General features: G+C 37.5%; 1 protein-coding gene across 4 annotated transcripts in view; it reads right to left on the reverse strand.

The window, feature by feature from the left end:
* Positions 1 to 26,500, reverse strand: part of ARHGAP18 (Rho GTPase activating protein 18) — an 83,633-nt gene that overhangs the window by 9,383 nt on the left and 47,750 nt on the right. For all 4 annotated transcript variants that reach the window (XR_007375210.1, XM_048936328.1, XM_048936327.1 and 1 more), the window contains exons 2-12: positions 25,911 to 26,110; positions 23,617 to 23,852; positions 20,325 to 20,397; positions 13,795 to 13,964; positions 11,469 to 11,634; positions 8,508 to 8,599; positions 7,661 to 7,738; positions 5,143 to 5,302; positions 2,423 to 2,505; positions 1,034 to 1,240; positions 91 to 237 (exon numbers count right to left, since the gene is read on the reverse strand). Coding sequence is in view for 3 of the 4 variants with exons in the window: in XM_048936328.1 (XP_048792285.1) it covers positions 91 to 237; positions 1,034 to 1,240; positions 2,423 to 2,505; positions 5,143 to 5,302; positions 7,661 to 7,738; positions 8,508 to 8,599; positions 11,469 to 11,634; positions 13,795 to 13,964; positions 20,325 to 20,397; positions 23,617 to 23,852; positions 25,911 to 26,110 (1,612 nt within the window). In the remaining variant the exon portion in view is untranslated. The remainder of the gene's footprint in view (positions 1 to 90; positions 238 to 1,033; positions 1,241 to 2,422; positions 2,506 to 5,142; positions 5,303 to 7,660; positions 7,739 to 8,507; positions 8,600 to 11,468; positions 11,635 to 13,794; positions 13,965 to 20,324; positions 20,398 to 23,616; positions 23,853 to 25,910; positions 26,111 to 26,500) is intronic.

Consider the following 26,500-nt stretch of genomic DNA (forward strand, 5'->3'; position numbering starts at 1 on the left):
AAATGTAGATATCCTCTCGGCAATATCCACTTTTACACTAGAGAGATGACAGACTTATTAATACAGTATTTCAGATATATGTTTTCTTACATCATTAGGTGTCTTGTCCTGCTTCTCGTGCTTTTCCCGATCATAAGCCATCTTTTTCAGAAGTTTCTTCATAGCTTTGTCCTTTTTCTCCTTCTTCTGGTTTTCAGTGTTTTGTTTTCTCACTTGGTTAACAATAAACTTGGGAATCTGACGAATATAGATAGTAAGCATTGAATAACCTCATCATTTCCATCACTAACTAACGAAAACATTATAAATTTACAGATTGTCAAGCAGGAATGGAATAAATAGTATCTATTCCAAAGTAATAATTAAGGATTCAAATAATATAAAGCTATGAAATAATTTTATAAACACTGCACTTGTGATATTACATCTCTCTTAGTGGAAGAGAAGTGAAATCATACAGATTTTACTTTCCTCAGCCAAAAAATTCACTTAGCACTTAGTCTGTACAATGGTGATAACTCTTCCACGTTTGCAGCAAAGGTCAAGATTGTTTAAAGGTGCTGATGGACAACAAAGGTTCAAGTTATTCAGTCTTTTTAAGAGAGAGCTTCCTAGAGACCATGACAGAATTTAATGTTTTCATCAAAACATACTTTATATAATGCAAAGTCTGGCCCCAAAGTCTGGATTTAAACACCATGTTCCCTGTGAGTATCTCTAAGCAGACACGAGTAAATTCCTTTTAACAATGCATACCAACAGAACGAATAAAAAGATTCCCCAAGGATTTATTTTTGAGTTCACTCACGGTACCTACTAAATACTGAAACTCAGACCATCAGAGCTTAACTCCAGCACAATATGTAATAACTCTATTTCATTCCCAACAGAATCACCTACGAGAAAGAACCCAGCTGGACACGGCTGACTGATCTTTCTCTAAATCATGGAAATAAGTTCACATTACTTCTTTGTTCAGATGCCTTGTTTGTGAAATTTATGGCAGTTTTTTTCCCCTTAGGAATACACTTACTGTCCAGAGAAGTTTTTGGTACTGAATCATAAAACGCATGACATTTGCTGTTCCAGCTGCCATAGCAAACTCGCTCTGTTCAATACTCTTTGAGCCAAGCCCTTGAAATGTGAAAAGGTTTGGGGCCATCACCATCGCAACATTGTTTAGTGTCATTTTGTTTTTCTCTCGATGATCTATTACCCTTTGAAGGAACTCGAGCAGTACCTGAAATCACAGCAGAATTTAAAGCTCAGCTTTGCACATGAAAAAGTTAGATGGAAACATGATGTTACATGTTCTTGGAAAAATGTCATTATTCCTAACAAAGCCACATTAAAAACAAGAAGTATGGATATGCTTCTTCAGAAGACTGCAGTACAAGTATTCTTTATAGAACAAAGTAAATAATTCTTATTAATAATATTTTCAAAAGCATTTAAGTCACGCTAAGGCTCTGTACAATGAGATTTTTCAAAAGACTTCTTATGTTGGTGTGTAAGTAGCATTTCCCATATGCTTTTGAAAACACTACTGTTGTTTTTTCTTAAAATGAAAGTGAATACAGTAATGCCAGCTGTCATTGGAGTGTCTAGTTCCATGAGGTACAGGAATAGTGAGAAAACCACTGAATTGTGAATGACAAGTGGCCAGTTACAAACTGTCAATCTTCAATAAACTCAGTTCCAGATATTTGTAACTCTACTCAGGAATCCTCCTCCATCCTTCCACACATTAACTCAAAAAGGAAAATACATTTAAACAATGAAAACAAATTGAATCTTTTTGGGTATGGTAGAATATGTTCTGTAACCCCCGGAAATCCTGCAAATTCACTTTTGATAATAAAAATTTTAATAGTAAATATTTTCTGAAAGCGATTTCTGATAGCTCTGCTACAGAAGGACATGCTGAAATTGTAAATTTCTATGAGTGATGTGATGCAAATAACAGTAGGAAGCATCAATTTGTTATTTATGTAGTAGAAACAAAGGACAAAGGTAAAAGTAGGAAATAAAAACAGAAAGATAAACTCATTTCATAAAAGCAGACAATAATGTGCAGGATTCTAGTACATTTTATTTTTTTGCCCTGCAAATAATGACTGCTACAGCTAAAAAAAAAATAGGTAAGAAACTTGTAAGAGAAGAGGTCATTCACTGAAAGATTATTATTGCAACCTCCCGGAAAAAATTCAAGTCATACTCTTAAAGTCATTTGGGTGGAATTAGGGTCCTAAGTCATGTTTTTTTCTGAAGTTCTGTCAAATATGAAAAAAAGAATCCTTAGTTTCAGCATTAACTTTGGACAGAAAAAAAAAAAAGTTGAAAGACAACAGTATTCATTACAGTGAATTCACAGAAACAGGCAAAATATTCACACAGGAAAAAATGTATTGGCAATTCTAACCTTCAGTGTGTCTCTGTTTGCTTCAGGTAGAAGGATAACCAAAAGATTCAAAGCTTGCAGCTGCTGTTTCTTCCTTGGAAGATCTGCCAGTGAAACAAAAGATCTTCAGTATTTTAAAATTGTCATTTGTCCTTTTCAGAAAGCATGATTTTAAAGTGGAAACATCTTATAAAATGCTGAACGCATGCACATGGCTTGTTGTCATGGTGTGACAAAGGACTGGCAAATCCTTCTTTTCTGATTTTCTTCCAAACACTCTTGTGTGATTCAGTTGCTGTATGACTCAACTGTCTTTTGGCAGCATTTTTCAGAGTCTTGTGATTTTCTATTTTGCAATGTTAAAAGAGAAAACTAGCTGGCTAATGGTTCCTCCCTTTTTGAGCCTCTGCCTAAAATTTCAAGAGTATGTTGAAAGCCTCATTCACAGTTTCTCTGATTGCCTGAACAGTTATACTGTCTCCCAAGTCACCCCCGCAAGACGCCGGCAACACGAGTAGCAACAGCTGGAGTGGCAAACCAGTGGGGATAAAGCCAACAGCAAAGAAGCTGAATACTTATGTACAGCAGGGAGCATCATAGCAAACATAGCATGGCTCCTAAATTCTAGCAGTGTGGAACAGTGAAGAGCCCCAACTCTCTCGGGTTTGTCACTTGTGATAAATTTCCTCCTGTCATACTTTAGGGCCTTCCCAGCAGATTCCTAATGAATCAGTCCATACATAACAAAAGCAAAGAAAGACCTGCATCTGACACAGCTTAACAGATCTGGTTTTGTGCATTCCAATGAGATTCCAACAAAACTGCTACTTCAAATATATTTTGTTCAAAACAATTTGGGAGATACAGAAAAAAAGAAAAGAAAAAAAAAAGTTAATCCATGATATAAAAAACAGCTTGTGACTATTTTCTTCCATAGTAAAAATAAATGATACAAATAAAAGAATGGTAAATTATACAGTCTTTTAAAACATGGGAAACAGGGACAACAGTGTACTTGCCTGCTTAGAAAGACATACATTAGAAGTAAGTAAGAACTCAATAGCAAAACAATTAAGATTTATTACTTAAATCAATGTTTTCCATCTGTTCACCCAAATAATGTTCTAGTTTTAGTTCTGTCAGTCACTTAACAAAATAAATTGTTTTAATTAAGTCATTTAAATATTTGAATAGTAAAAAGTCTAACCTCGCTATTTAAATGCATTATCATGAAAAATACCGTTTACTGTCCCAAAGATGGCCCTTTTTTCTCTACTACCTAATCTTACTGTACTCAACCAATACAAAGGCAGACAATTAAATAATTGGAGTCCACAAAGTGTTAAGTCTGTTTTATATCAAATTATTTGGCTGCATGCATTTTGCATCCTGTCATCTGAATATTTTCTGGATAAGTAAAACCACAAAAGGCTTGAAGACAGTCAGAAGTGGCAAGCAGAAACCATCCTGGCTCTGAACCTTATCTGTTAATTGGAACAACCTTAGGAACTGCTAGCTGTCAGCATCATCTGAAAGTATTCTGGTCTGCTTTAACCTGCTGCTCAGTGCTGCAAAATCAACACCACCATGTAACAGGCTTAAGCTCCAGTCCTCTACTCACATCAATTGAAGGTCTATGCACTTGAAAAAGTCTTCTAACCTGGAGAGTGGAACTGCCCAGAGTTTTGAAGAATAACTGCCTGTCTGCTTGACCATGGGCATTATCTGATAATGCACTTAGAAATAAGCCATCATCACTGAGCCCATAAAAAAGCAGAAATAATTTGTCTGGAACTAACACCCCTGTGTTGGTGTACGTGGACTCTCACTCCTGATTCACTGTCACAATCTGTCTGCTTTCTTTATGTTACAGCTGGTATGCTTGCTGTCTTGGTGACCAGTTGGAAAGGAGGATGTTTTCACGTGAACTTGCTGATCAAGTTAGCAGTTTTGACAATTCTGTTGTAACTTCTCCTACGGCAAATGGATAAAATACTCTCCATGTGCCATGCTGAACAGTACACATTACCATTTCTTGGATTTTGTGCAGAACTATTACATCTTTGCTGTTGTCTTCCTTCGAACAGAGATTATAAACATACAATCTCTGTATATATACCCTTTTTACAAGGGCAGTGACAGGACAAGGAGGAATGGTTTTAAACTGAAGGAGAGAAGATTTAGACTATACTTCAGAGGGAAGTTTTTTTCTGAGAAAATGGTGAGGTGCTGGAACAGGTTGCCCAGAGAGCCTGTGGATGCCCCGTCCCCCTTGAGGTGTTTAAGGCCAGGCTGGATGGGGCTCTTGGCAACCTGGTCTAGTGCCCTGATCTAGTGGTTTGCAACCCTGTCTGTGGCAGAGGGGTTGGAACTTGACAATCCTTGAGGTCCCTTCTAATCCAAGCCATTCCATGATTCTATGAAACAAATATTATTCATAAACTGATACCGCCTTACACAACTTTCTTTTAACTCCTTTATAATTCCTAAAGGCCACTAGAAACAACAAAAAGCGATACTGTGTTTTCACTTTACAAGTAAACTATTAAAGTAGATGTTCAACGAAAAATATTACTTTGCTGATGTTTATTAGCAAAGATATAGTTTTTATCTGATGATAAGTAATATTTGTGATTTGTTTTCTTTCACATATTATTAGTGAAAATGCTAGTTATGGTAGAGAAACGATTCTCTACACTGTATTATTTCTTTGCAACCAAAATGGAAAGGACACTACTCACTCTGTACATCTTGGAAAGCTTTGAGATATTCTACTGTTAGGAGAGGTTGAGGCAGTTCACGGATGAAGAGTTTTAAAAGACTTGCTGCATCATGTTGCTTTACATTTTCCCAGTTGAAAGTCCCTTCATAAAATTTTGCTTCTAATTCTTGGCAAAGGCTCTGCAAGGCAGTAGATACAGACAGCATCAATAACACTTGCCTACTAGAAGTAATGCATTATACACACAACAATGTTTTCCTTCCTTTGAAAGGGGTAAAGAAAAAAAGAAAAGAAACATCTGAAATATAGCTAAACTCCATCTGCTGCTGATCTTTTGCTACAAATAGATTTGCAAAGAAAATGTGAACACTCAGGTTGATATAAAAATTGGATGTTCTCAACTGTCCTCCAGAGAGATCTTCTATCTCCATAGATTGTATACAAGGGTCAGTGGTGCTAAGATACTAACTCAGATGTCTAAAGTCATGTGGGTATCATTTTCTTCCCATCAAGAACAAAATCAGGCTTTAGAAATAGATGAAAATTTTCTTGCTGAGACTCACCACCTTCTACATCCAAATTCAAACTAAATCAGCATAGTTAATGCAGTATTAAAAACCTAGATAAAATGAATTGTTTTATCTGAAGGGCAAGAACAGAAATGTCAACTACACATCCTAATGGACCTATGCTTAGGTTTTAAAGTAAAAATATTTAACTATCATAAATATCATAAATATGCAATACGTTATCTTAATTATAACTATAAAAATAATATTAAAATAAAATAGCAAAATATTTTCTTCCAATCATCTGTACCATTTTATAAAACTACGTAAGAAGGATTTGTTTTATTTTTCAATAGGAGAAAAACAATTTAACAAAATTAGAGATAATATAGGTCCTTCAGTATGCTGAGTTATTTTTTTTTCTATGAAGGTTTCCATTTAAATAAGTAAAAGAATGTAACATTTTTTTCTAACAAAACAATTATTTAATTCAAAGAAGAAGTTTCTGCAAATAAATAGGCAAAAATTTAATGAAAGAAAAATAATTAATGATCTTCTTCCTAAGAAACTGTATTAATTTTATAAAGATTAAGGAATAAACAATCACAGAATCACAGAATCACCCGGGTTGGAAGGGACCTCAAGGATCATGTAGTTCCAACCCCCCTGCCTAGCAGGGCCACCAAACATACACATTCAGATCAGGTTGCCCAGGACCCCGTCCAACCTGGCCTTAAACACGTCCAAGGATGGGGCATCCACAACCTCCCTGGGCAGCCCGTTCCAGGGCCTAACCACTCTCCTAGTAAAGAACTTCCCCCTAACATCCAACCTAAATCTTCCCTCCTTCAACTTGGATCCATTTCCCCTAGTCCTGCTATTGTCAGCCCTTTTGAAGAGTTTAATCCCCTCCTGTAGGTTCCCTTCAGGTATTGATAGGCTGCAATGAGGTCACCCCGCAGCCTTCTCTTCTCCAGGCTGAACAAGCCCAACTCCCTCAGCCTGTCCTCATAGGGGAGGTGCTCCAGCCCCCTGATCATCTTAGTCGCCCTCCTCTGGACCCTTTCCAAAATCTCTATGTCTTTCTTGTACTGAGGGCTCCATACCTGGACACAGTACTCCAGATGGGAGTATCATCTCAAAATCATCTCAAAGTAATTCCATTAGGCAGAACTGATGTAGAGTGGAAAAGAAAGAATGAAGGAAATATATTTTTAAAAAATCTTAGTTACTGGTAAATAAACAAAGCCAGTTTCCATAATATTCCCTTCCTTCAGTTTCCAGTGAACCAGCTGCTGGACAAAGTTCGACATGATAGAGGCTGGCAGGCGTCTTTGGACAGCTGAATCCACTTAAATTATCTTTTAGCATTTAAGGCCAGTTCAGACCATCTTTTTAACACATGGACTCTTGGCATGAATCATACTGTGTATTTAGTTTCCCGCACTAAGGAAAACACTGGGGAAGAGTCTGTGTGTAATTGGCACCCACTCTGTGAAGTGTCAGTGTGTGTGAACGGATGTGCCTAACAAGGATGTGTTCAGAGAGCTAAGAAGGTAGTTTGCTGTTTATAAAAAAAATCTGAAAGATTCTTCAGCACACGCTGCCTGCCTTGCTCTGTAATGTAGGTTAAGTCTAGCTATTAAAGCAAGCTCACAATGCCAGAAAAAAAACTTCCTCCTGGGGTACAAGACTGTGTATAAACTGTTCAGATGATTAAGCTGGTTCAGGGAAAAAAGCAAGAGGCTAGAAAGCTTGTGCCAAGAATTAATGAGATTTTGGCACAACTCAATTTGAAACATAGCTTTGACTCTGCTTCCAACTTGAACTTTCCCCAAAACTACACTGGATCAAACCATCAGCCTCCTGGCTAATATAACTCATTTTTCTTTCTGAAAAGACTTTTCTTTCTGTTTTTGAAGATTATTATTATTTTAATAATAATCTGGCCTCAAAATATATTTCTGTAACAAAAGAGAGAGATCAAATAAGCTTTTAGGGGTGCTAAAAATCTACATAACGTTTTACCTTTACTCTTGTTGCAACTCCTGGTATTCTAAGAAGTCCTTCTGTCTCCAGAGTTGACTCTTCTATCTGGGAAATCAACTGTCAAACACAAACCAAACTGCATAAATTAAGATGTCAATTAAAAATTACTGGTAGATGGTTATAATATATTGGAGCCCTTATGTATGTACATGTGTGGTACAAATATACAACATATAAGCACACAAATGCACAGTTTAGAAATGGATTAGAGTTGTTGTAGATGTAGAATAAAATCTTTAATATGGTTCTTGTCCCTTCTATGAATACTTCTAAAGAGTTTGCCTCTTTTATTAAAAATAAAACTATCTATAGACCTCCTTCATGTGCTAAAATAGTTATCTCACAAATACTCTTGTTTTCAGCTTCGCCAGAGGACATTTTACTTAGTACTGAGATCTACTGGAACGCTCCAGTAATAATTCACAGTTCTTATAAATTGCAGACTAGTTGCAACAAACAAAAGCAAACTATTAATTTACCTCAAAATACGTGTGATACAAAGCAAAGTATCAAGTTTACTAAATTCATAGAATCAAAGAATCATTAAGGTTGAGAAATACCTCTAGTATCATCTAGTCCAACTGTCCAGTTATCACCAATGTTGCCCACTAAACCACATTCCCCAGTACCACATCTATTAAATAGTATAATAAGTAAATAAATTAATAACTGATAAATTAGTAAGTAAACCTGCAAATAAAAGTTACTGTAACTTTGACTAGAGTAATATATCGTAAGCTATGCTACAGAGAGAAAATAAATTCAGGACAAAGTGTTATTGTCATTTGCAGGTATGGAATAAGTTGACTTGCTTGTGCTTATTTACCTTTTGAAAAATCAGTGGGATCTTGGTGCCTGGCACCTTCTTCTGATCCTGTTCCAGTAAAACTGACAGTGGGACACCAAACAAGCCACAGTCTGAAGAATAAAGCAAAAGAAACTGAGATATTATCTGTATCTGTTCCTACACATGCGATGATGGCATAAAACCATACTTTGAAAACAGTAAGCTTATTCAATACATTCATAGTGTTTGTTCAAAGTGTTTGAATGCTTTTATTGAGTTATTACAAAAAGCATTTTGGTTAAAGCGACTCATTCATCTCTTCCTTCAGTCATAAATCAGGACTCCTCTGTTCTGACTTCTGTCATCTGCATGTTCTGCAGTACAGCGAAGCAAATTGTGTAAATGAACCACTTGCATGGTTCTGGTTTATAGAGTGATTCTGATGATGACCATGGAATGCACATCTTCATGCATTCAGGGTAAGATAATATAGAAAAGATGCAAAAGACATGAGTAAAATATCCAGAAATTTGGCTACAAAAACAAAACAGATGTAATTATCATCCAGAGTTACTCTCAACGTCTCTCCATAAGAGTTTTGAAAAAAGAGATTTTCAACCCTTCATGTGGTTTTGCATTATACAAAACCATCATGATAGTATGATTAGCACCTTTCCAAAGTTGGCTTTTATTTTGTTGGTTTTTTTTTTAAGAAGCAAAATTATCATTAAGTCTGGGTTGGAAAATGACCTTTAAAAGGTGCTAAGGTTGCACAAATAAAAAATAAAATATCATTTAGTCTCTAGTTAATGTATTCTTCATGCAAAATTATATTAGTCTTGAAATAGATAGGACACCCATTTGTTTTATTGCCCATGTAAATGGAAGAGAACGACTTCTGAAAGCTATACTCGCCAATACTAACCCAAAGCCTGTTGCCAAAGAATTTCTCAGCAAAAGGTGCAGATAACTGCTGCATGTGCAATTTTTGTGAAGCAGCATATAATCTTACATGTAGCTAAAAGCTGCTCATGCTACTATCAAGCACAGAGCAGCAGCTGTAATTACTAAAAAGATGACAGCTCTTGAAGAAGTGTGATACATATATCAAAGAAACATAATTTGAAACACCACATCAAGGAGTTCTTCTCTATCAGAGTAAAAGGTCTACCATTAAAATACGTAGACTCATATATACATCCAATACTCTACTCCATAGTTATATCGTCTTGAAGATTTTGTCAATAATGAAAGTTTCTACTGAGATGAAATTGAAGAAACCAACTGTAGGGGGGCAATAAAAAGGCAGCAGCACAGCATTGCACAGAAGAATCACGTTTTCATCATCTTTATGTACTCAAACACAAACGACAGCCAGTAGATTCTCCACTGTACCAATCATGCAGGCAAACAACACTTCCTGAGTGAAGAGGAGGGGATCAGGTAGAGGAACAAGGCACTGAAATAATTACACTGAAGAGCAGATCTATAGGCGAGGAAATCTGACATGTCATTGTCTTTATCCTACACATTTCCAATTCGTCTTTTTTAATCTGATGAAAAATAAGGCTTTTAATCAATGCAATACTTTTCACAACTGCTTGTCAGTTAAACAAAGTTATTTAGGTAATGTACTCAACAGTAAGATTTGCTAAGAACGACCAATTAAAACTAAGACCCAAAATACATGAAAGTGTTTGTCTCTTTCTGTGTATTAATCACAAGCACTTCTACAAGAAAATACATTTAGAGGATCAAGGTCTTATACATGTTTCTGTTTATGACATTTGCTCTTTTCTACTAAGTTCTACTAAAGTTCTACTAAAGTTCTACTAAGGTCTACTAAAGTCAAGATCGTATTCTGAAGAATATATTGTACCTTGCTATATATATCTCAAGACTCTGTTGCCTTTAATTATTTAAAGCGAGCTATTGCACTGTCATCTAACTGAACCTTGAGAACAGGGTTTTGGCCAAAGCAAGCTTGTGATTAACTGGTAACACATTTCAAGCTCTTGTAAAACATTTAGCAGAAGCCAGAAATACAGAAAGCAAACAAAGCACTGAAAATCTCTAGTATCTTGAAATTAGTTTTCATGCGTCCTAAGTCCCCAAGAAAAGCACTGTGATAATATATACATACATACTCCATTGTCTTGTAGAGCAAAATGGTAGGTTGCAACTGTCTGAAAATCCTTTGCAAACACCTCTCTCATACAGAATCACAGAATGGCCAGGGTTAGAAGGGATCTCGAGGATCATGAACCTCCAACCTCCCTGCCACACGCAGGGCCACCAACCTCTCCATTTAATACTAGAGACCAGGCTGCCCAGGGCCCCATCCAATCTGGCCTTGAACATCTCTAGGGATGGGGCATCCACAACCTCTCTGGGCAGCCTGTTCCAGAACCTCACCATGCTCTCTGTAAAGAATTTTCCCTGATATCCAAATCTTTCTCTCTGTATGTTGCACTGTGACCTTAGGAAATACCAAATGGGCACAGCTATGTGACCTAGGAAAGTCTGTGCCAGACATAATAGGAAAGCAGGTGATAATGGTTGCCAGCGTCTTCAACCAAGATCAAGAAAAGCAAAAAGTCAGGAAGGACGTGCATAGTACCTACCTTCATGAGGGCAGGAATGACAAAATGCACATACATCTGTCCTCCTGGGGAATATACAATCTCATAGAAACTTTTGTGCAGCCACTCCTGTACAATATGCTAGTAAGGGGAAGGTCCCCCTTCCTCGCTGCTTGGTTATCTGCTCATTTCCAGCCTGAGTTTTAACTTTATACAGAGAGCACAGTCTCTAGAGTGACTATGTGCATGAACTTGCCTAAAATGTGCCCTGAGTTAAGATGCATAATTAAATGCTGCTCAGTATGTTACTATTTATCAATTAAATACAAATTTTATGCTAGAAAATCATAAATAACCAGATACATTTGTTTCATTAGATTAAAACCCATTTGTTTCAGTGTATGAAACAGTAACTTACCTTTGGTTTTGATTTTTGCAGCTTTTTGTTGCTTGAATTCTGTCCCAAGTACGTCATAGAGAGCAGTCAATTCAATCAGTGCTAAAGAATAGACCTTCTTCATGTCCTGAGGGGCCAGATCACCAATCTTTGTGGTTCCTGTTTTGTCCTTTGGCAGTCTAAAATTCTAAAGGCAGAGATTTGCAGCATAACAACAATTCAAGTCATAACAAATTACTTTGCTCAAAGGCTTCAGAGCACAACCTTTCATCATGAAGCCTGCTGCTACTAATGGAAACATGGAGGAATCCCCTGAATAGTTTGCGAAGCAGACAAGCTTTGAATCATAGGAGGATTTATGTTGCTAGTAACTTCTGGAGGTCATCTAATCCAACTGCACACTCAAAGCAAGGCTAAATTCAAAATATGATCAGCTTCCTCCAATTATTGTCTGAATGAAATTTGAAATCCTTCAGTAAGAGAAATTCCACAATCTCTGAGAGCAGCTGCTTTGGTGCTTAACATACTCATGGAGAGTTGTTTTCTTTACAAAATGGGATTTTCCTTGTTATCACTTGTATCCACTGCCTCATGTCCTTTCACAGTGCATTTCCAGTCTGGCTTTGTCTTGCTGTAATTTACACTGGTTTCCACAGTTGCCCATTAACAATCCAATGCATGTACAATTGGCATAGAAATCCCCCTGCGCTTATTCAATCAAAATAACATATTTGACTATCATACAAATAAGAATAAAAGGCTTTCCTTCTTACAGAAGGGGGAACCATAATTATGGATCATGTATATTGAAATAACTTCTGTACACTCAGAAGCTGCAGTTGGAGAGGAATATAAAGAAATGTGTTCAGAAGGACAGGGAGACATTCCTAATCCACAGAGTTTTTTAACACCACCTTTCATTAGCAGGCTTCTAAGTCATACTATTTCCCATGCCTGCTATTAGTAGCATACATGACTCAAAGCAGGAAGGCTGACAAGATTTCCTCTCCATTTGGAAAGAACAAATGTACTCCAGAATAATTTTCTCATTCTTTACAGACCCAGCGATAGCACATCTGATTTGAGTTGGTGGCCATGATGCGTGGCTACAATTGTACATACTTAAAGTGTACATAAATACAATTTACAAATTGTAGATAGATAGTCAGTTCTCTCCTGCCTTGAGGTTTCATTGACTTGCATAATCATAAATGTTTAAAAATAGCTGCCAATGATGAAGGTGCAACAAATCAAACTGTAGCTTTTTAAACAGGTAATTCCCTTCCTTTTCTATCATTTTGCCACTCCTTTCATCACTGAATTAGAAATCCCCTATCACAAGCATTGAGCAATCTTTCATAAGCTGAGCTAAAGATATAGCTAAATCATGTAGTACACATGTAAATAAGTAAATATAAGTAAGCTAAACCATTATAAGCTGCATTACGGAAGTGTGACTCAAACACTTTAGAATCCGTTTCCAAATATCTGTTAGTGTCTGATGTATAATGTTTAAATTAGAATAAATAGGGTAATTACAATTTGAAGAACTGCATGTTTATTTGATTGAAATTAAGTGTTTGAAGAAATGAAACATTATTACTTCAGCCACCACATTTATTCAGATGTGTTTGGATACACTGCTAGACAAAAGAGATGTTCTTCACACCAGTCATTAGTTTTCAGGTCATACGTAACTGCATGTTCACAAAATGTTAGGCAAAGAGAGGTCCTTAGAAATGCCTGAGGATCAATGACAAAACATCCTGAATGATCTTATTTTGTTTCTATTTAGATACTTTCAGAATTAGTCTTTTTTACTGAGTTGGAAGGTAATATTGAGTAAAAAGTAATCCTTAGCTCCCTGCCACTTCACTTCAGACTTTTATAGACCACACTGTTCTTCATTTTCATTCTCCATCTATCTCTAACAGATAGCTACACAAGGTTTCCACAGGCATCCAATAACTCCTTTTAATTGACAAAAGATATTACCATTACAGAGATAGAGCATCTCACCTTGGAAAATAGGAAAAAGAGCTGTAAACAAATGAAATAAGGACATAGGTTGTGTACAATTACGCCACTATTACAGCTTAACATTACTAGTCCATTATTTTGAACACACAAAGTGAGTTCTGCTAGAATGACAAGGACATACATGATGGTATAAAATAGTAATTTTCATGTTACTGAGAATACTATTCACAAAAATCTTGAGGTTTATCCCCATAAAGCTAGATCAAACAATATTCTTTTAAACCTAATTCACTCAGAGTCAGATAAATATCATTCAAACAGTATTATTCACCAATGAAAACAATGATGGCAATAATAGGAAACATACCGTGCGGAGAGTATCGCCCCCTCCATCCTTACACATTTTGCCTAGTGAGTTGTCTTTGAGATTAGCTGCCTGTTCTGCAAAAGGTATCTCCAAATTGATGTCAGTCTCTGAAAATGGCATGTCTTCAAGCGGGCTCTTCTGCTCATTAGTTCCAAGACTGAACTTCAGATCTGAAAACAGAGTAGAAAAAATAACAATCAACAGCAGCAGAGCTGAGCATCACTCAACAAATGAGAGAAAGGTAGAAATTAGTTCTAAGCAAGAGATCAACATCTACTTGCAAATGCACTTACTCCTGCATTTTTCTGCCAGTTGAAAATGGAAACGGAGCTTTGTAAGAAGAGCCCTGTAGATTTTCTAGAATAATTCTGCCAAGGCACGTGACCTTTCTATTATGAAAAAATAAAGGAATCCACTTCAAAGAAACAGCAGATTACCAAGATCTTCCAGAGCCAAATAGTTCTGGCATCAGAATTTTTTTGCCATGGAACACTTTCCAGACACAAACACTGTAACATCTTGTAAGCAAAAGAGCAACTTTTTTTTTTTTTTCAGTAATTTCAGAAGCAAAACACAAAGTTTATTCTACAACCCAAAACATTAACATCACAGAATTACAAAACGTGTGAGGTTGGCAAAGACCTCTGCATTATTTGGTCCAACCCCTGTTCGAGCTGGGGCATTCACAGTAGGCTGCCCAGACCAATGTCCAGGCAGTTTTTTTTTTTTTTTTTTTTTAAGATCTCTGAGGAAGAAACCCCACTGGCCAACATGCACTAGTGCTTGGTCACATGCACCATAAAGAAGTGCTTCCTGATGTTCACAAGAAAACTCGTCTGTTACAGTTCATGCCCACTGCCTCTTGTCCGGGCACTGAGAACCACTGAAATGAGCCAGTGCTGAGTAAAGGGAAAGGATCATCTTCCTTGAACTCCTGGCAACACTCCTCCTAATGCAGCCCAGGATACCATTGGCCTTAATTGCCACAAGAGCCTTTTACTGGCTCATGTTTAACTTGTCCACCAGGATCACCTTTATGCACAGATGCTTTCAGCTGGGCAGTGCCCAGCATGTGCTGGTGCATGGGGATGTTCCTCCCAAGTTGCAAGACTCTTCACTTTCCTCTCATCTCTCCTGTACATCCAGGTCCTCTGCAGGGCAGCATGTCCCTCTGTCATATCAGCCACACTCTCTAATCTCGTGTCACAGAATCACAGAATTGTAGGGGTTGGAAGGGACCTCCAGAGATCATTGAGTCCAACCCCCCTGCCAAAGCAGGTTCCCTACAGCAGGTCGCACAGGTAGGCATCCAGGGCATCATATGCAGATTTGTTGAATGTACACTCCTCTCATCATCCAGACTATTAATGAAGTTATTACACAGGACTGGATACAGTACTGACGCCTGGAGTACAACGCTAGTGACTGACCTCCAATCTGGTTTCATGCTTCTGATCATCTCTTCTGAAATCAGCCAGTTTCCAATCCATATCAATTTCTGCTCAACCATCTCATGCATCTGCAAGCAATATCTGGGAATAATGGAGGCTACACAGACATTCCTTTCCTCACGTCTAAGTCTAAATTCATCAAAACTGCCTAGACACGATACTGGGAAGGACTAAATACAGAATAACCACATTACTTCTCTTTCTCTGTTCCTTATGCCTCAGTTGAACACTAGACAAATTTGGAATAATTTTTGCTTAAAACAAAACAAAAAAAAAGGAAGAAAATAGAGAGGCAGTTCTGATTTTAGAGAAAGAAGTCCACTTCTACTACTACCGAACTTCAGTCTGAATTTTAAAAATATCAGAAAGAAGCAAGAGGAAAACTATTGCAATTAACATTATTTAATACAAAGCACCAAAATAATTTACCCAGAGAAAAATTTCAATCTCTCCAGCATCACTTGTGATGTAATGCTTCTCAAAGGTCACCAGGGTGACCTTTGCCAGGGTGAAATTCATCCTACAAGGCATTCCAAGTGCTTTGAAGTACTTGTGTTTAATTTCAAACTTTTCTAAAACCAGAGAAAGTGGAAGCAAATTAATACTGCTCATTTCAATAAGACCATGCTTCTGACACTGGCTCCTACCCACAAGGTTCTGTTTCCTGTTCAAATATAACATACAACAAGTACAGAAAGAGAGAGAAGGAAACATACATGAGCTGAGGAGAACTATCAGCAGTGCATATGCTCTCATATATGAATATAGTATAACTAACAGATTTCTTCATGCCACTGTGGGAAATTTTTTGTATGGCCTAGGAAAATCATGCTAAACAAACACAGAAAATCTCCAGAGAATAGTTATAGCTACAGCAACATCTGACATGAAGCAGCGGAAAGGCTGTGGCTAGGCTGATTTAGGGAGAAGGCACTGGGGAAGTGTTGCTCTAAACTGATATTTTCAGTGGCCTGCTAAAAAGCCGAGTTGCAATCATGCAACCCAAACAACATATGAAGCATCAAGTTTAAAAAGAACATGTAACAATTTTTTTCTGAATCATATCTGCATTTAATTGAAAGATGACTATAAAACATGACTCGTCACTGCTATGCTTTAGAGTGAATCCTGAACACTACCTCCAACTTCTAGGGCCAAACTCAGCAGACAGGCAAATGGATGAAGCCACCAATAGCCACTACACGGTAGGACACAGTGTTTAATGCAACCACTCCCACTTCGATTTCATTGACCTAGAGCTGAGACAGTTCCAGAAAAAGCAGTTGAACTTGAGTTAAAATGTTTGACTCTACTTACAGCCAAGCAATGCTGTGAGAAGTAGAATAAAACATTTCCAGATTTTACTGGTTGTATATTACCAGATTCTCTTTTCAGAGTGGCAACTACTCACTTTTGATGGACTCTGAAAGTCTCCTGAGGCATATGCTAAAGATTAAGCTGATTGTGAAACTAGAGCTACTGCTTTCAGTAAACAGACATATGAGACCTCAGTACCAAACATATTCTAGGTCAAATTCTTCCCCCCTGGCTTCAATCTCTGGCTCTATGTGCATATGCCTACATACACCATGTAAATTGTTTAATGCAACCAAACGGAAGGAAAATTTTCCCTGTCCACCCAAGACTTTTGTCATGCTAATGTAGCCTATATGTGACCTACATACGTCCTATCAGCATGAGACAAATCTGATGATCTGACATTAACAAACAATAAAGCAGTAGCTCTTATTTCAGTCCTCAGGTACCAAGGTACACTTCAAAGAAGATGCCTTGGTAACAGCACATACATTTTAAAAAAGTCTGAGACTGCTGCTGTTGTGGGGAGTTTCTTATTGATTGTATTGTATTGTTTCTATTGTGCACTTATTAACTAGGAAGCAGCTGTAGGAGGAAGCAGCTTCAGAATTCTGTCAAGCTGCCAACTGCATGTAGTATTTCAGGAAAGAAATGCAAGTGCGATACAGAAAATGTAAATATTGTCTATGAGAATGTGGTGAATATTTTAAATCAGACTGCACTGCATCCTTTCCTTGGTTCACAATGCTGTTTAAACACTACATAAAATTATGGGAATTCTTCAGGAATGGGATGGAGTGTTGGGATTTCTTTTTAATCAAGATGTGAAAAAAATCAGAAGTGTCAACCTTGCTATTTCCTTATTTTGACAGACAATCTAAAGTATACCTCAATAGTGCTATACTTTTAAGTCCTAATTGATAACTGGAATGGCTGAAATAAAACATTTATCTATAATGCTAATTCATAGCTGACTTTAAATAAAAAGTTCTAAAAGCTCACAATCTTTTCACTAAATCTCTAGCACTCGAGCTATAAAATCCTTATTAACACACAAAATGAAAAGCAGAAGCAAATTCAATTAAAAAATACAACTACATTTCAGCCTTTTTTCCTACCAAGAAGTACATTCTATTCCTCCATGTCACATGAAGTACATTCAGTTCTTTCATTCCTTTACCAGATCATCGTGCTTTGAGGTTGCCTTTATACAGAGGCTTTACTTCCCTTGCAGCTAACTCAGTGCATGGGACAACCAGAGTCTCAAAGTAAATTGACTTTTTCTGATCCCATGGTAAAGTTAAAGCAGATGAGTAGCTAAATACTCATTATTCTTTTATTATTATTTCTTGAGATGCTTCAGTGACATGGATATCTATTAATTTTCACAGGCATCCAAAGAGAATTACTTTTTTACTTTGGTAATTGTTGAACATATTGCTAGCTTTGAGGGATTTCAGTGAGGGTTATGGACTGTTAACATGAAAACGCATATACTACTCCAAATTTTCTTTTTCTTGTAGACATTCTCTGTACCTACGTGAAACAGACAAACACTTAAAGCCAGCAAGAATGGGTCCTTGCAAAACACTGAAATGTGTTGCTATTAATAGAAGAAACTTAGGAACTTACTGAACTGTTTTGTTTGATCAGGCAGAAAAGAATGAAAACGTATTGGTTTCGTGTTACTCCCTATGTTTGCATACAATGCTCAGGCAAGAAACAAGGTGTGCTGGACAGGCAAGAATGGAGGAAGAAGAACAGATTCACACAGACCATTTCTGCTCAGTCTGGCAGAAGCACTTGAGAATGCTGCACTCAAATACCAAGTTAGGAACAGTCATCCCCTTTGGAGAAGGACAAAAGGGATTCAATCACTCACAGTTTTAAGAAATCCAACATTTCAATTTAAGATCTGGATTTATTATTTTTTTTTTCAATAATGTTTGAGATTGTATGCATATTTTTCAGTTAGAACTGGTACAAATTCTTTGTTAAAGGGCATTTCCATTTTAAAATAATGCCTTTGGATTTCATAAATATTTAGTATCTCTGAAATACCAAGCACTGTTTACTTATTGCCTTAAAATCATTCACTGTTTGTATAACACTAATTAGCCCATCATTCTGGGGGAAGGATCACAGTACAGAACTGAAACAGGTGCAGTGCTTTTAACACTGCTGAACTTGAATGTTTTTTTTCCTTCCTGCTCTGATCCCGGAAGCAGGGCCCACTTCAGCACACTGACAAGAGCAGAAGTGTATGAGAATGTAAGCAGGCTGCATTTGCCATCCACATCACAATCTGTGTTGTGGAGAGCTAGCATATGGGAGTTGCTTTTCAGAATTTTCTATTTCTGAAGGGTTCATCAGGGCCACTGGAAAAAAAGAACCAGATGTGATAAAAACTCCGTAATAATTGCTTGGTAATCTTCCAGCTCTGAATCCTACAGTGCAGTTTATTGACACAAACACCAGGCATCTCTTCCTTCCCTTCTGCTGAACCAGCAGCCTGGCAGTCTTCCCAGTTTTTATACTGTTCTTATTCCAGTGAGGTTTGCTGAGAGTGAGAGAGGGAAGGATTAACAACACTTCTGGAAACACACAGTTTTAGTGATATTAAGAGCTGTTCTATATTCATCTCTCCCAGTTCAGCTTCCAAGCACATCCTGTATTGTTTGTTGCTGTTTCTCAAGTCTAATCCTAACGCAATCTTTTTTTTTTTTTCTTTTTTTTTCTTTCTTTTTTTAGAAAACTGAATACAGGTCAGAATTCTAGAACTGGAGAAGTTCATTTCATGGCTTAATTACAGATAAGTAACTAAGTAACTTGCAGTAGGAAACTTGGTCTACTTTCCTGAGTATATAAGGAAGCTGTAGGGTCCAGTTGACTCCTATATGTTATACAGTCACTCAGAAAGAAAAAAAAGATACACAAACAATCCAGAAAAGCAATGCAGTACCTTGAAGCATAAATGGCTGCCAGATATGTTGATCTTGACAGACATGATGGGATGGCACATACATTGCTTCCCTCATCTCTAAGAAATGTAAGATGACAATATTTTATCACTGTCACTCAAGAACATCGGAAAGCTTTGTCAGTCTTTCACCAAAATTCAGACTCTCAAACCAGAAACTTTGGGTTCATCCAAGGACTTCTGTTTTCCTCTGTTCTACATGGCTGGGAGAGGGCAGGCCTTCCACATGTATTGCACCTTTTTTGCATAATCACACATTACTAAACACAACTCAGTCCTACATGCACAGAACACTAATTTCTTCCCATTTTCCTTGTAAAAATAAACCACCTCTTCTTCCAGCTTTGTTTTTCTTTCATTATGAGCCGCAGACATACAGCCAGTTCTCACCTGTGTTGTAAGTTTATAGTTCATTTGGTTTTGTTCTCTTATAAGCTCATCAGTGCATATGTATACTGCTTAATTTCCTGTACTTTACAGCAGAGATAAACCAGAATGGATAAATTAAGGATCGGGAAAGACCTTAGCACAACCTTTGAGAAGACACTTCTCCCAGGTGACTTGATTACAAGATGATCACAAACAAGGTTTCCCAGATGGCTCAAAGAATACAACCTACAGCCACACTTAAAAACTTCACAAGTGCACAACACAGGCCAGAATACATTTTCCCATGAAAATTTCATTTTATTTTGCCAAAAAGTTACTTGAAATACTAGTTTCTGAAGTAGATTGCAAAACACAAAGCCTACAAACAAGAAAAAGGATCTGTCTAGCATTACCTTTTGTTTCATCCTGCATTTCACTTTTGCTTTCAGCTGTTCTTTCAGCTGAGGGTTCACTTCTATCACAGACCTAAGAAAGGAACAATAAATACAATGTAGAAGCGCGCTTACATATTTCAATCAAAATTCTTTTGCCAAAGACTAAGGAGATCTGAAATCTAAGTAATTAAGAAAGAGGCAATCCTCCTTTTCCTAAAAAGATACATGACTTAATTTTCCAGTTTTATAAGGAATAAGAAAACGTAGTCTTTCTACATTTCTGTGCTGCCGCACAACCCACTCCCAAGATTCCTCACATTCTATAAACTGTATTACACCTATGATAGAAACAATATTTCTGAACATATAGAAAATCTACATCAGTACATACATATGTGGGTACACATGCATCCACTTATTATTTTTACCTCCGTATAATTTCTATGATCTTTTTTGCAACTTAGATCAATAACAAATGTTTAGCATTCTGGATTTTCAATGATATCTAATCAGCACTGTTTAAGTCCTCATTTGCTGATAATATAAATAAGAGTTTCAAAGTTTTCTCCTACCAAAACAAACTTTTACACACTTTTTTTAAAATCAGAAATCTTGATAGATAAAAGGAAGCATGACTTCCTGTATAGACTGGATCAATGGGCCAAGGTTAACTGGAGTTTCAACAGGGCCAAGTGTCGGGTCCTGCATTTTACAAAAACCCAGGCAACCCCAGGCTCGAAGAGGAGCAGCTAGAAAGCTGTCTGGTGGAAAGAGATCTTGGTACACTGGTGGACAGTCAGCTGAACATGAGCCAGTAGTGTGCCCAGGTGGCCAAGAAGGCCAATGGCATCCCAGTTTGTATCAGGAATGGTGTGGTGAGCAGGACTAGGGAAGTCATCCTGCCCCTGTACTCGGCATTGGTGAGGCCTTGAGTACTGTGTTCAGTTTTGCACACATCAGTACAGAAAGGACATTGAGGTGCTGGACAGGTCCAAAGAAAGGCAACAAGGCTTGTGAAGGTCTTGGAGAATATGCCATATGAGGAGAGACTGAAGGAACTGGGGCAGTTCAGTCTGGGGAAAAGGAGGCTGAGGGGAGACCTTATTGCTCTCTTCCAATATCTGAAAGGTGCTTACAGTGAGAGCGGGGCTGATCATTGGTGACAGGACAAGGGGAAATGGCCTGAAGTTGCACGAGGGTAAGTTCAGGTTGGATATTAGGAAACACTTATTTACAGAAAGGGTTGCTAAACACTGGAATAGGCTCCCCAGGGAGGTGGTTGAGTCACCATCCCTGGATGTGTTTAAAAACTCTTTGGATGTGGTGCTCAGGGACGTGATTTAGCAGTGGGTTGTCAGAGTTTGGGTAGTACGGCTAGGTTGTGGTTGGACATGATCTTTAAGGTCTTTTACAACCCGAATGATTCTACGATTCTTAGAAAATTATTAATGTTCCATGGATGAGTAGCAGCACGTTGGGAAATGCACAGATAAGCAGACTTCCAACCTGTCAGAAAAGTCTAGCTTTTCTTTGGCAGGAATATAGCAGGAAACTTAACATAAACATTACAACACTATTCTATTCACTAGTCTATTGTTTTACCTTTCCTCCTGCTTGCCCCCAGATGAAGGGAGGCTACGAGAATTTCAGATACTATTATTGAACTGGGATGACCTCATACAGCTGCAGATAGCTTCAGTCCTCTTTTGTTATATAAAAGCCTTCTAATGAGGAGGGTGTATTAAAGTTACCTAGGAAGTTGTGCAAATTACCTCATGACCAGCCTTCCGTGACTAAATAAACACAAGCAACAACTTCAGAATTATCTTGCTTTGGAGAAAGGTATGCAGAATAGGTTCAAGGGCCTCCATTTACATTATTTTATTTCAGTCAAAGAGAAATGTTTAGGAGAAACTTTTTTTAAAAAATTATTTCTATATTTAATCAATATCTTGTCACATACATCTCACATGGCTACATTCATCTGTCTGCTTGCATTATTCCTCTTTGATATTATCAGCATTTAAACATGCAGTTTCAGAGAAGCAGAAGTCTACAGAATACTGCAACATATGATTTTCAGACATTACAGCGTGTAGTTTAAACAGGAACATGAATATTTATTGTACTTGACCAAAATAACAAAAATACTTGAAAAGGAAATCACATAGCCTTTGGTTACATGGTATTTTACCCAAATTGCTCTACCATTAAATGTTGTAATTTTTAGGGATAGTCAATTCCAAACCAAAACCCAGAAATCTGTTTTGGAGTTAGTATTTCTTCTGTAACCACATACAAAGCAGAACAGTAAATGGGAAGTTCTGCCTCCAGAACGTACATTTGAGTTTACAAACATCCCCCACTCTGTTTCACTTTTGCTGAAAATGAAAGAAGCTGCACAGGGAGAAGCAGCAGTTAGGGCAGGGAGGAAATAAACTCCTCTCAAAAGCCGCCATGCTAATGCTGTGATGGCTGCATAGCAACAGCAGGAGTGGCAACCAAAGATGGGGCTGGGATTTGGTAAGCTAGCGGTGTACTGCCATCCAGCCAGCACCTCCTTCCAGCTGAAAGCCTGCTTCCTTTTGGAGGAAGAGAGAGGATATACTTCCCTGCAGAAGAGGAATTCTAATTACAGTCCTGTTTTCTTCCTTCCCCTTTCCTGCATGTGGGAGAGCTTTCCTGCTCAACAACTCAAAAGGGAAAACAGGAACCTTTCAGAACCCAGCAGAACAACTCGCCACATACTTTTAATGACATTCAGGGGACCTAGGAGTTAGTACAGGGGTCTAGATCCCAGCTGACAAACATCAACACCTAGCCAAAAAAAAAAAAAAAAAAGTTAGGTTGATGTCCCTTATTTCCTCTCAAGAGGGAAAAAAGTGTACTAGTAACATGTATTGTTCCCTATATGGCAGACCTCATAATGACTGCAGGTTCTACCACTTTAAAAGTGTGCTTTTGGTCGCTCTTTGAGTGTTTGTTGTCATGACTTTCATGCTCGGGTTAGAATTAAATCCAATCAGTTTCTAATCATGGAGTGACTGTTTTATTCATCCCCTTGGAGTAATATGAGGCCAGCATACATACTGCATTCTACAAACTAAAATTGCTTAACCAAAGTGAAGTCTGGACAAATGCTGCTCCTATAAATGCTTAAGAATTTCCCTTGGAAATCAGTAAAAAACTAGACACAAATCTTCTAGAAATAGCTCTTATGAGTTTCTGCTGCTCCCTCCTCTCCTCCCACTCCTATCTGTCCCTCTCTCCTCTCTGTCATCATCAAAGAAAATGACAGCCAGGAACTTACCTTTTCCTTTGGGTCACTCTGTGGCCTAAAGATATCTCTGACATCAGGAATCTGGTGGTGTTTGTTCTTTTTTCTCAAGGTCTGTGTGACAGTCTCTACTCGTTTTTCTACTGCTGCCTTCTGGGTTCGGGTCAGTGTGGACAGGAACACCATGCTTTCTTGGGAATCACCCGTGCTCTCAGCAAACAGGTTGGACAGACCTGCCTCCTTCAGCCATTCTTCTTCCAGTTCTCCCTCTGAGCCAGGCAAAGAAAAAAGGGCATAAATACTTGCTTTCCAGTACTGTTAAACAGGCTGGTCTACAAGGACATGATACAGCTAGTACAGTTCACAGGGAGAAAAAAAACAAACAAACATGGAGATCCAAAATAAAGAGCAATTCTTTGCACTTATCACCGTGACTTGGAAAAAAAAGTTGTTTCTGAACTGCTTCAAAAGGGTTAACATATCATATTAAAGCTTCTAAAATAGTTAACCCAAAAGAGATCATTATGGGACAATTTTTATTGTAATTGACAGCACTTTCATTAAACAATACCCTATTTTATAAATGTTACCTAGATACAAATATGTATGAGAAAGACTTAAAGCCTCTGATCACTGCTGCTTCACTGACTTTTAGCTCAGTTCTCAATCTTTTTAACTTCTGTACTGACACAGTTCTGCCCAATTTTCTTGATACATTAATCCTATAGCCCTCCATTAGCTCAAATTATTGAAGGACAAACCAGGCTGTAGGAGTCACCTTAATGCTATTTTTAAATAAGTTCTTCTGACATGGTCTCCAGACTGCTGACAACTCATAAAACGATTGTTGCTTTAGTCTTACAGCTGGTAAGATATCCCTTATCGTTACACATGAAGGAGGAGAAAGCTATTAACTGGTGCCATCAACAGCAAAACTTCTGCATCTGAAATCAGTTATCCTTCTAATTAGAATTTCTTGTAAATACTAAGTTCTATCTATAACAATCTAGCTTGAACTGCTATATTGTTACAAAAACCTATCTTAAACTTTTAAGAAACATTTCAATGCTTCAGATGCCTAAAAATACTCCTGAGTTGGCAAGTCAACTTTACTACCACCTGCAGTTTCCCTCAGTGCCCAGTGCACATCCAAATGGGCATCTGAATTTTAATAGTACTAAGAAAATAGACACAACATTTTCAGTATGAATTTTGCTGCAGTTGTGTAGATAAATACAGAGTCTGACAAAATTCTTGTACATTTTGGTATTAGAGCTACAAAGGAAGTCTATGTCTATTCTCCAAAGCAGGTGTAAGAGAAGAATACCCCGTCCCACTCTTGCCTTGCATTTGTATGGCTGCATCTCAAGCAAGCCCGTTGCCCAGGCAGCCTGCAGGAGAGTAGCAATGTCCCACATGTTCAGGAGCACTCATTCAAGTGAGGTGCTGCACATAATGCAAGATGTGGGGCACAGCAACAGCTGGTTGAGCTTATCAGCTCATCTCAGCTGAATCACTCAGGCTTCAGCAGCTGGAGCTGGTGAGGAAGAAAGCTATATATATAAGTAAAAAAGGAAATGGTGGGTTTTGGACTGCAGAGTCTGAAGGCATATCAGCATCAGTGAGCTGGTGTGTTATTTAAAAAAAAAAAAAAAAAAAAAAAAAAAAAAAGGCTCATGCATTGCAGAATCTGAGAGGGGAAGTTACTGCAATGTTAAGAATTCTTTTGTTTTGTGGGGTTTTTTTTTGTTTTTTGTTTTTTTTTTTGTTTGTTTGTTTTTTGAGGGAGAGAAGAATGGCATTAAGGATCTTACATTTCTTATGTCTGATGGGACAAGAAAAATAAAGCAACTGCCTTCCTTATTCTACAGTCATTCCCTCAAGAGTGATGCTTCAGTGAAACAGAAGTAATACAATGAAACAGCCAAGATAATTGTAAGTAAGCCTAGAGGTTACTTAGTTAAGTTAAACAGTTAATCACTGGCTTGTCCTTGTGAGGATTCTATCCACAAGGACTACAGTAGTGAACATCTCATACAAAGTAAACTGCAAATGAAGATTTACGATTCTCACAGTCAGTAAGTACAGGCAACAATTTACATTTTCTGCAAGTACTGTTCAAAAGAAAAACAGCATTTTACTTATTTCCAGTGCAGTTCTCTTTCAGTACACTATGCATCAGAGGCAAATGAATTTTCAATAATGCATGTTCAACAGAGTAACTCCTTTTTTAAACATGTTTGGTGAGTCCATCTCTCGAAATAACACTTAAAGAAAATCCCCAAATAAGCAAAATGATGATCATTCACAACAGTGTTTTTCATTACCATCTGGCTCCTTTACTACAATTGTTTGTCGTTCCTCATGATTATTTCCTCTGGTTTCATGGATGTTTTCAACTTCCTTCCAAAAATCATCCAAAGACATTGCATCCAAGGAGTCCTGGGAACCTGAGCGATCAAACGACGCTCCATCTGGGATCCTCTTGGAATCATCATGGTTCATTGTATACTGGCCAGAACGACGGCTATTACATAAAACAAAGAGCAATTCTTCATTAGTGTTTCTAAATAAGTGATATATTAACACCTGCAAAGGAAATTAATGATGAGCTGTGTCCAAATATCAATAAAATAAAATAAAATAAAATAAAATAAAAAAATATATACTGTCAACAAGTAAATTGAGATATTTAAAATTACTTTCACTATCTGGAACATGTATTTTAATCTAACATCATCGTATATATGATAAACATATAGAATGACAAAGAAGAAATAACCATTGCAAGTTCTAGTAATCCTAGTCACATCTAATCTCTCAGTCAATGTACAATAATCAGTTCCACTAACTTCACAGTATATACATGGTATAACTTCATGGTTAGCACCTTTCATTTTGAGTAAAATCTTATAGC

The sequence above is a fragment of the Lagopus muta genome, chromosome 2 (assembly GCF_023343835.1).
Source record: "Lagopus muta isolate bLagMut1 chromosome 2, bLagMut1 primary, whole genome shotgun sequence".
Lineage (NCBI taxonomy): Eukaryota > Metazoa > Chordata > Aves > Galliformes > Phasianidae > Lagopus > Lagopus muta.